At 41.4% G+C, this 11,357-nt stretch overlaps 1 protein-coding gene across 3 annotated transcripts in view; it reads left to right on the forward strand.

The window, feature by feature from the left end:
- Positions 1-4,049, forward strand: part of yeats2.L (YEATS domain containing 2 L homeolog) — a 29,190-nt gene extending 25,141 nt beyond the window's left edge. For all 3 annotated transcript variants that reach the window (XM_018261634.2, XM_018261635.2, NM_001086535.1), the window contains 5 exon segments: positions 1,096-1,297; positions 1,433-1,656; positions 2,166-2,240; positions 3,447-3,520; positions 3,600-4,049. In XM_018261634.2, coding sequence (XP_018117123.1) covers positions 1,096-1,297; positions 1,433-1,656; positions 2,166-2,240; positions 3,447-3,520; positions 3,600-3,723 — 699 coding nt within the window. In that variant the 3' untranslated portion in view covers positions 3,724-4,049.
- The last annotated feature ends 7,308 nt before the right edge of the window (positions 4,050-11,357 follow it).

An 11,357-nucleotide genomic window follows, 5' to 3' on the forward strand; every position in this document is an offset into this window, starting at 1 on the left:
ATCAGTGCATGGTTACTAGGGTAATTCGGATCCTAGCAACCAGATTGCTGAAATTGCAAACTGAAGAGCTGCTGAATAAAAAGATAAATATCTTAACCACAAATAATTGAGATCATTTGCGATTGGTTTTCATTTTCTCTCTCTAAGTCATACTAAAAGTTAAAGGGGAAGTAAAGTCTAAAATAGAATAAGGCTAGAAATGCTGTATTTTGTATACTAAACATGGACTTACTGCACCACAAGCCTAATCAAACAAATGATTTATGCTTTCAAAGTTGGCCACAGGGTGTCACCATCTTGTAACTTTGTTAAACATCTTTGCAAGACCAAGACTGTGCACATGCTCAGTGTGGTCTGGGCTGTTGCTTAGGGATCATCATAAATTATCAGAGCAGCACAAGTCAAATAATATCTGCCAGAATCCGATACAACAAGACTGATTAATAATCAGAATATACAGCCTGCACTGGGTCCTGTGTTGTCATGTAATCTCATGTGGATTTTATAGTTTTTGTATTGTTTTATACAAACTTTCTCCAACTCTGCAGAACCAGTGGCTGCAGCAAAATAATCCTCCAAATAGAATCACAGTTATTTGTTTAAATCTGGCTCCATGATCTTTGTCCCTGCAGTTGTAGTTGGAAAAAGTAAAGGGGATGTAAAGGCAAAAATAAAATCCAATACAAATCTCTACACAGTTGCGACTGCTCTACAGGAAAACAAACAAAGCTGCTTGAGTTCTGCATGGCTGGGAAGTAAGGCGGGGGCTCCCCCTGCTGTTCGTAAGTATAATTGTTTCCCTGCAGAGCAGTTAGGGACCTTCTGACAATTCCTATCCACAGCAGTAAATGAAGGGAGAATTTCATTGCATACAGTCAGGTTTCTCATAAAAACGGTACACATTTTTTAATTAAAGAACACTGGAGATTGGTGGTGCTCCAGATTTTGCTAAACTACAATTCCCTGCTTCCTTCTAACAGCTGAAGGCTGGGAGTTGACCCTGAAGGGTTTTGAACTCTATATGTCAGCTTTTTTTGGGGGGGGGGGTTCTTATTCTTGGTATTGTTAGCTTAACTGTTTATTTTGTTTTTCTAGTGGCAACGAGCAGTTACAATGAAAAAAATGCTGCAGGAGATCATGGAAAAGCAACCCAAATTCAGTAACATGGTACCATTAAAAACCAAACAGATTGTCCACTGGTGCCGCATACACGGATACACCCCACCTGATCCTGAGAGCTTGGAAAGCGACAAGGAATCCATTGAAGATGTGCTGGCTCTTATAGACAGTGAGGCAGGTACGTTTATATGGGGCATTTTTCAGTGGATTCAAATTCAACCTTCTTTGCGCTTTGCTAATAATATCTAAATTGTTACAAATAAGCTTATAAGCATGCATGTTAAAAAGTTGGGGCTTTTTATTTCTGTTTAAGCTTTACAGACGTCTTACTCTACTCCTGACATTCTTTTGAAAAAAATGGAGGAACTAGAGAAATCGTATAAAAAGGAAATGGAAATGGATGAGGAGGTGGATGTGCTGAGTACGAGTGAAGAACCGACACTGCACATTAAGAAAGAGAGCGATGCGGAGGAAGATGTAAAGTTGTACATGGCTACCAGTCCTGCTTGTGAGTTCATCAAAGATAAAGCGCAGGAGGTAATGCCGAATTCAGTGATGTCCAACCTCAATTGCTGTGTTGATGCTAAGGACATTTATGTTTTGTATTTTATGGTTAGTTGTGCAACAATGGGATACTTATAGTTTTTGGTTCTCCTGGATGCTCAGTTTGCTGATTTATAATATTCACAACCAAGGCTCTCTCGTCTGTTTCTTCGAATGCCACTGCAACTCCCAGAGAGCTGTAGTTCGACAGATGGAACAATGTCCTTGGAATCCTGTCTTCCAAGTTGTAGTCTGGCAGGTGAAGTTAGTTAATGGGAGGTGGTAGAACGTTAAGATTTAGGGGGCAGGAATTGGCTCTATTTCATTTTTATTTTTTTGTCCAGTCCCATCAACCATGCCTGCTAGGCATCCCTTCCATTTTACTATATAAGTTACTGTGTGTGGTTTTATATAAGGGATGCATACGGCTAGCTTGGCACATTGATTGCTTGGCCTGGGTATAAACAAGTAAAGACATTATCCATTGTTTTGTCTGTTTATAGATTGGCGTTTCATTACAACCAGTTGAAGTGCAAGACAATATTTATACTTCTGCTATTGAAGAAATGATTTTAAAGGTAAGTGTTCCATTTCAGCACATTGCATATACAGCTCTCTAGTCGTTTGAGGCCAAAATAACAGATGGAAAAATGATGTGGCGTGTTTCTTTTCTTGTTCTTTGAGCTCTCGCCACTAGGTGGCAGGACACTTACTTGTATGATGGCAGCACCCATCACCTTTGGACCTGACTAGAAACTGTTTACCTTAAAAGTGTGCAAACAGATGGAGCATGTTTCCAGGCCTCTGTATCAATCCTAAAGGCCACCATGCATGAGCCGATAAAAGCTGCCGACAGCTTATTGGCCCGTGTGTGGGGCCATCCGACGGGCTTCCCCGATCTATCGAGAAGGTTTAAAAATCCAGTTGGATCGCGACCGCATCTATGCGTGTATGCATCCCGCGACGACCCGACCACCCATATCTGATCCATTATGATCCAATCCTTGGGCCCTAGAGTCCACGATCAGATCAGCCCAATATCGCCCACTTCAATGTGGGCATATGTGGGATAGATCGGCAAGCGAGCGGATCTCTACGTCTATGGCCACCTTTAGTCTAACTTACTGGGCAGGTGGCACAGTTGCAGTCGGTAACTAATCGTGTTAAGAGAAGATGGAAGAGATGTGTAAAGTGAACCTGGAGATAGTGAGTCATGTGACAGAAATGACATCACTAAGCTCCAATTATAACTGATGTCTGAGCACCGTGGTGTAAGCCTTGGTTTTATCATTTTTGCCACATGATCAGACATCATCCAATTGAGCTTGTTCAACACCACTGAGGACCTCGCCCATTTAAACCTTTGTTCTGAGGGTGTTTTTGAGACAGACAGACAGACTTACACTTAATAGAAGATGATAAAAAAATGTAAAACAGCTTAGTAGGGGTGGAGTTTAGTAGGGCTGTCTGCCTGGTATCGTTGACCTTGCCCCTCCCCCCCCCCCACTATGGATAGTGGGCAACGCATTACCTGTATTATAATCTGCTTTTGAATAGAACCTTGGGGTTAAATCTGTACTTCAACCCACATACAATCCTGTAGCCTTTTCTTCTTCTCCCTGATGGGACTGACACCAGACTGAACTGCACAGAATATTGACGTACAGCTGGACACACAATTGCGTTTTTCAAGAAAGATTTTTGTTCTTTTTGGAGACTGGATGTCTGTATCATTCCTCTTGCCTTTTATAATAACCTATTCATGTTTCACCTGTTTTCTTTAGGCTACCGAACAGTTTGTTAGTGACGTCCTTCGGGATGCTTTCGCTGCGGGCTGTCAGATGACCTCCCACAATAGGTAAGTCTTCCTCAAATATGTCTGAAGTCTGTGTTTTCTTCTTTTTTTTTTAATTTGCATTTGATTTTGTCATTCACAGAGCTCCACGAGAGATCACAGTATCAAATATCCACCACGCCATCTGTAATACTCCTTTATTCGACTTCCTCACTAACAAACACATGGCCTCATTAACTACGGACGATGAGCAAACCTTGAAATAAGATCTAGAAGTGGCACCACGAAATGTACTGACTGAGCCAACCTTGTATTTTATATCTGCGGGGAGTAACCACCTAGCAACCTAGAGCCTAGACATTCTCACTGAGAGATGAAATGCAACATGTCTTACAACTAACTTAGAACCTGCGATTTTTGTTTTCTTTTGTAAATAATGTCAGTGTGAGAGAGAGAGACTGTAACTATGTATTTGTGTAAGTACATGCAGACCTGTATTTATGTACATGAGTTTTTGTATTTTCCTGCATGCAAAGCTAATGGAAGCTGCAGGCTATGCCAAAGTGAATAAAACCCAAATCCCTCTAGTTAACATCAGCTGCATGTGTTTCATTAAACATGCGACTATTACTGTTAGATACCCCTATACTAAACTGTATGGTGGGCACTTCATGTTCTAATACCCTTCTGCTGTAAATACGTGTGCATTTAATGGGGTTGTTTAGCCAGATTTTAGAGAGTGATATTTTGAGACAATTTGCAATTGGTTTTCATTTTTTATTAATTGTGGTTTTTGAGTTATTTAGCTTTTTTTATTCAGCGGCTCTCCAGTTTGCAACTTTAGCAATCTGGTTCCTAGGGTCCAAATTGTCCTAGCAACCATTCATATGAATAATAGACTGGAATAGGAGAAGCCTGAATAGAAAGAGTAGTAACAGAAAGTACCACTAACAATACACGTGCAGAGTGTTTTTTAGATGGTGTCAGTGACCCCCATGTGAAAGCTGGAAATAGACAGAAGTGAAAAGTAAATATTTAAAAAAAATATATATATATCAAAAATAAATAATGAAACCAAGTTTGTTAGAATTCTATAAAATACTAAGGGGGTTATTTACTAAACTCCAAAAATCACAAATTTTTTTCCCCGGAATTTATAAAACCCAGAGGATGGAAAAGTCTGAATCTGAGAATCCGGCGTCTGACCTGTCGAGGTTGCATATAAGTCAATGGGAGAAGTCCCAATGATTTTTTTGATGTGTTCTGGGTTTCGGGCAGTACCCCAAAGTTTTTGGGTGAAAATTACATAGCACATTTTCGGGAAAATGTGATAATAAATAAGCGTAAAAAAAAACCCGAGCTGATTTGATCGGAGTTTGTAGCAGAAAATATTGAGATAAATTTGGACTTTGCTAAATAACGCCCTAAAAGTATACTTTAAGGTGAACCACCCCTTTAGTATTCAGGATCATGATAGGTATTACAAATACTAAGCTCGGATCAGGACATTAAAAATAATTTTTTGGCGCATCATCCCATCCTTATAGACCCGGTATAGATTGTGACAACTGAAGTGTGTGATGTCAGACAGACAAGTCGCTTTTAGTGTTCAAAATATGGCAGGCCACAGAACAGATCATGGGGTAACTTTGCTTCCCACAAATGGTTGATTTGTACTTAACCAAGGTGTGTGCAGCTACATGGAGGATGCAGTTATATTGTACATTTGTATGTGCTGGAGAAATGTGTCACCTGAGCAGAGTCGGATTCACCTGCCAGTTCAGTAACTGAAAATAAAGCCGCTCCGACACTGCACTGCTGTGAGCCTGCCACAATGTTGTACCAATTCATCTCAACCATTTGGGAGTTTTACTTCTAGAACTGCTCTAAAGTGCAGAGTTAATTCTGCAAGATGTGCAGCTAATGTGTCTCCCTGCCGTGCAAAGCTTTGGATTAACGTTCGACTAAGTGGGCAGTGCTGGAGGGCAAGAGTGAACATCAATTCTTCCACCATTATGTGTGATGAATAAAATATGGGCACACAGTCTGCTGGTTATACGTCGTTCCTAAACAGAGCGCTGGCTTTCTTTTCATTGTCGTTTATTTATTGCTAATATCACTTATCACGTGTTGCAGTTTTTCTATATAAGAAACTATTAGAAATATTGTTACTGTAAAGCTTCTTTATTTGCTACCAGTTACAGGTAACATTAGCTGAAGGCAGGCCATCTATATTTCCCATAAGGACAACTGGCCAAGGTAATATAGCAAGAGATGATCCTTTCTTGCAGGAGTCCCCAAACTTTGTTTTTCCCCATGAGCCACATTCAAAAAGAGTTGGGGAGCAACACAAGCATGAAAAAAGTTCATGGAGAGCTAAATTAGGTCTCTGATTGGCTATTTGGTAGCCCCTTTATGGACTGGCAGCCTACAGGAGGCTCTTTTTGCCAGTACACCTGTTTTATTGCAACCAAAACTTGCCTCCAACCTGGAATTCAAAAATAATCACCTGCTTTGAGGCCACTGGGAGCAACATCCAAGGGGCTGGTGAGAAACATGTTGTTCATGAGCCGCTGGTTGGGGATCACTGCTTTGTTGAGTACATGAAGGAAAAGACAGTGCATGACACTTGCAACAGAAAAAGTACATTTATGGCAGCTGCTGTAGGACTTTGTAATAGTTAATATAGTAAAGAAGGCTCTTTTAGAAAGGGACTTGAGGCGGGAGAAGTGTATATGTGGATTTTCTCATTAACCTAACAAAGAAGAATCCGAAAGTTAAACGAACTCAAGACTGATTGACCAGATGTCTCTAATGGCAGCCATTAGTGTTTGGGGAGATGTTTGTTTTGTACCGATGAGCACTGGAGGGTGATGATAGTCCACCTTGGGTTAAGGGAGTACAAGGAAACCCAGACCTTAGCAGATGACTTACTGCATATCGATGGGGAGCAGCAGAGGAAGATTGGAGAAATGTCCTTCACACAAATTTAGTACAGCAGAGAATGTCACAATGTGAGAGAATCTGCATAAATGATGGGACCCAGATTGTAGGTTAGTTTGTTGTACTGCAGTGGAAGTATTCACTGGATAGTCACCTGATGGACTCAAAATGAGAAGGTGTGGGACCTACCTAGAAAAGCTATTGGCAGGGCAAGAACATATATTATTGGCCTTTTTTCCTGGCGTGCTGACTGACCTCCATAGGCTCCCCCCTAGGAGACAGGACTTGCCGCTTCCCAGCTGATGAGCATAAAGATGATTCAGATTGTTGCCGCTATTCATTCAGCACAGTTATGTTGTGCGTCCGTGTAAAATGGTATAAGGTGACCTGACAAAAGATCATTTTTGTGCCTTGAGGCGTAAGTATGGAGAGAATTTTATATAACCTTTATACTGATAAATAAAAATAAACTGTGCAGCTTGTGGTAGACTGGATATACAGGGGGTGAGATTGTACAGACACTGCCTTGTTATAGCAACTGAGACGATATCAAGATTCAAATGACGTAACTAAATGAATCAGATCATCTTCACATCATAAAATCTGCTATGCAACGGCCTTCTGGTAAACTTTTACAACAAAGACCAAGATCTCAGATGTGTAGTGTTACAGAAGATCAATTTCAAAGAAGCAAAGAATCAACATGTTTAAGGCTTAATTCATATTGTACCAATAAGAAGGACACTCAGAAGGTTTCATTTCAGAAGTTAAAAGAAGGTAATTACTGAAAAAGGAATGGTAGCAGCCAGATGAAAAGAAAATATATATATCAAAATGTCTAACCAAAAAATATTGGGTTCATGCACCACATTAACATGAACATTGAATTAAGATTTCTTTTGAAAGCTAACAGAAAGCAGAGGATCAGAATTATTCGGTCCAACTGGGTTTGACCAACAAGAAGGTTTGTGTAGAGGCAGCAGTCACAGACAACTAACAGTTCAGCCCAAGACCTGGATGTTGGAGAAGGTTGGATTGTGTTAGTCCAAAAGAAATGTATTTAATGCAGGAATTTTTTCAGCTTCTATGTCCCAGAATTTAGAGCTGGCTGGAGACGGCACTACTTTGACCCATTTCACCTGCTTTTGAATTAAGAATCCCCCAGAAACGGCAAACCCCTCATTTTTATTACTTATTTGAATTTAATTTTTCAACATAGCAAAAGAATTATCAGTCAATCTGATGAAACCATAACAAGACCTAATTTAATATGGGTATAATAAGGGTAGCTCTGTGTTTACAATACAGAATGCTGGGATTGCTAGATTAGATCCTATATTAAAAAAGATCTCTTTTTTAGTAGTGGTCAAGTAATTCAAGAGAAAGAGTTGCTGGCCATAGACTCAAAAATATTATCGTACCAATAAAGATTCGTACGATTTTTGGACCGTGTGGAGTGTCCCGACATTTTTCATGGCGATCCGTCATTCAGTCGATCGGACAGGTTAAAAGATTTCTATTGGCTACCGATAATATCTCTGCATGTATTGCCTCTCTGACAATATCAATGGGAGACTGTCACTAGTATTTGTCGGACATAACTTTGGTACGATTACTGTCTGTCAATTAATGGCCTGAGCATCGTGTGATTTGTTCTCTTTGCAACTTTATTTTAAAGGAGAAGGAAAGGCATCATACACTTGGGGGTGCCAAATGTTAGGCACCCAAAGTGATTGTATTGACTTACCTGAAACCCCGGGTTGGTGCTCCTATCAGCAGAAAACTGCACCAGCCCAGGGTTATACCAGTGAGCACAACAGAGCAATCTTCTTCCATCTTCCTCCTTCTTTGCGCGGCCGCGCATGTACAGTAGAATGAAAAGCCGAACTTTAACGGAAAAGTCGGCTATTTCATTAAACTGCGCATGCATATGCCCTGGGAAATTCGAAGAAAGAAGAAGACGGAAGTGGATTGCTCCATGGTGCTCCAAACGAAAGAATGCGATGTGGCTGATGGCGGAGCGCTTCCCTTGCACGCCAGCTCCTGCTAAGCCGCAGCTCTCGCGATAGATCGGCTCCTTCTAGCCGGCTTCCACTTCACGCTTCTGTTACCGTTACAGAGCGCTGTTCAAAGCATTCACGGAGTCTGGCAAGTTAGTATCAATATGTTGGCTTTATTGATCGCTTTAAAATTGCTAGGGAGGGGGATTCACATCTAACGCGTTTCGTGTCAGAAGACCTGACACTTCATCAGAGTCGCTCCAGCCCAGGGTTTCAGTTAAGTAACTATAATCACTTGGTGTACAAGTGTACGATGCCTTTCCTTCTCCTTTAATTGGAACAGACCTTCGTTCATCCGATAAAGCCTAATAATCTGCAAATTTATGGCCATCTTAAGTTTGATGCCCTGAAACAGAAAGAGTGGTTTTGTGTATATATATATATATATATATATATATACGATTTTGAGTAGAACTACACGTCTGATTTCAATGCGTTTTTGGCAGATCTGACGCGTTGCGCCAAAACGGAGGCGTCAAGTCGGATGCGATGCAAAATAAGGCAAGTAATAGCAATGTTGGATGGTGTCACATCGCTCATCTGACATGACTATCGGATGCAGACGCTGCCTGCTGAGTCTGCATCCAACAATCGTGTTGTGCCGATTAAACGCTGCAACACGATCCGACATTTGTATTCCTTACCTTATTTTCAGTCACATGCGACTTGGCGCCTGCGTTTTGGCGCAGCGCGTTGTATCTGCCGAAAATGAATTTAAATCAGCCGTGTAGTTCTACCCTTTAACACAGTTGGGGGCAGATTTACTTAGGGTCGAATATCGAAGGTTAATTATATATTATGATATTCGACTTTGGAAGTTAAATCCTTCGACTTCGAATATCGAAGTTGAAGGATTTGGCGCTATTCGTTCGATCGAACGAAAAATCGATTAATGATTTTAATCCATCGATCGAACGATTTTTCTTCGACCCAAAAAAGCTTAGAAAGACTATGGGGACCTTCCCCATAGGCTAACATTGACTTCGGTAGCTTTAAGGTGGCGAACTAGGGGGTCGAAGGTTTTTCTTAAAGAGACAATGCTTCGACTATCAAATAGTCATTGATTTTTAGTTCGAATCGTTCGATTCGTAGTCGAAGGTCGAAGTAGCCCATTCGATGGTCAAAGTAGCCAAAAAAACATTTCGAAATTCTAGGTTTTTTTCCCTCTATTCCTTCACTCGATCTAAGTAAATGGGCCCCTTGGTGTTGGGCAGGTGGAAACTGTTTACTGATGCATGGATTTTAGGTTGGATTTTCCGGATTTCCTTTTCTTTAAAAAGTCTGTGGAACGTTTGAAGGGCCACACCCGACCCAGGGGCCCCTAGTTGGACAGTTCTGTTCTGCAGCATCACAAGCCCCATCCACAGCAGAGCCCAGTCATTCTTTATCTGACCTCGCTACCAGCTACAAAAAGAGATAAGTAATGTTACACACAGGAGTGCTTAGCCTACCAGGAGCAACACTGGGTAATAGCCCCAATCTTCTGTTCTGAATATACTAACATTGCAGGGATGATTAATACATTGGTTCCTGTTCCATTATGGATTCACTAAGATATTTCCTGTCTTTATCAGTGAAGGGTCTATGATGATAAATGGGACATTACTGTATTAGGAACTAGGTCATCCATCAGTGATTTTATAACCGTAGAAGAATAGCGGCAGTAGCAGTACACTAATGCATATTTGATATATGAATGATGGTTTCTGTTCGAGAGCAAATTATTTGTGTCACAGAGGTTGTGGTGTTTGCAATCCCTGTGTAGCTTCCTCCATAAAGGGGGGAAAGGATGATGGCCCCACTTTAACCAAGGTTATCAATGACATTCATGCAGCGAAGGAGCAGGTACACTGTACCATTCTCACACTTGATCTTCATTGTATTCTTTTATATAATGTTCCACTCCCTGCATGTGTTTGTGTCTCTGTGCTGTATTCTCTCTCCATTACTCCAGTGACTTTTTATCTATTGTTCAGTTCTTGGTTATCAAGTTTTCCGCTTGTGTCCTGGCGTACTTCTTCAGATTGCACTTCTTGTTAAGACTTGGCTGGGACCTGACAACCGATGCCTTCACCTACTCAATTTAACCACTGGTACATGGGACCTCATGGGCCTCTCTTGATTTTCACTGCCTTCCTGTTCCAAACTTGGGCAAGCCTGGTGTTTGTAAATTATTTCCTACACGCAATCCAGATGTTCGCCCTTCAACCTCAAAGGCTTGGTATTGGTGGCTGTTCTGTATCCTAATTTGCATTGCATCTCTTACCTTCAGTGTAACTTTTCCTAACAGTTCCTCATTACCTGTTGGACCCTCTGTTGGTGTGCTCCAAGGTCCTGTCTTAGACCTCCCTTCTCTTTTTCTTTACATTGTCTCTTGGTGACTCATCATATCCTTTGGTTTCTCCTACCATTGTTATTCAGATGACACAGATGACACACGTCCATTTCTGCTCTACCTTTATTATACTATTATTTAGTAACACAGTATCTAAGTGTTACATAAGATCTTTTCCTTACCCTTTTATTCTTCCTCTGATCCACCCCAATTCCTTACTCCATGCTAACCTTTCTCCTCCTGATCCACAAAAATCCTGTCGATGTCATTGCTCCTACTGTTAATGCTAGTGATTTGTGGGCTGGCCTGATACCCACAGGACCCACAAGGTTACCTGTGGGTTGGGCCAGTTTGGACCGACCTCGCTGTTTGCGGATAACCGGTGGGTTTGGGTTGAGTTCTTTTGCCTGCTCTCCCCACCCACGACTGCCGGCTTCCGACTTCTGGCTCCCAGTTTTATAGGCACGCACCTGCCCGTCCCCTTTGTGATGTAATCGGGGGGGTCTATAAAAGGAGGAGGGAAGCAGGTGCAGGTTGGACAGGTGCAGGTCCGGGTCAAGAA

This window comes from Xenopus laevis, chromosome 5L (assembly GCF_017654675.1).
Source record: "Xenopus laevis strain J_2021 chromosome 5L, Xenopus_laevis_v10.1, whole genome shotgun sequence".
Taxonomy (NCBI): domain Eukaryota; kingdom Metazoa; phylum Chordata; class Amphibia; order Anura; family Pipidae; genus Xenopus; species Xenopus laevis.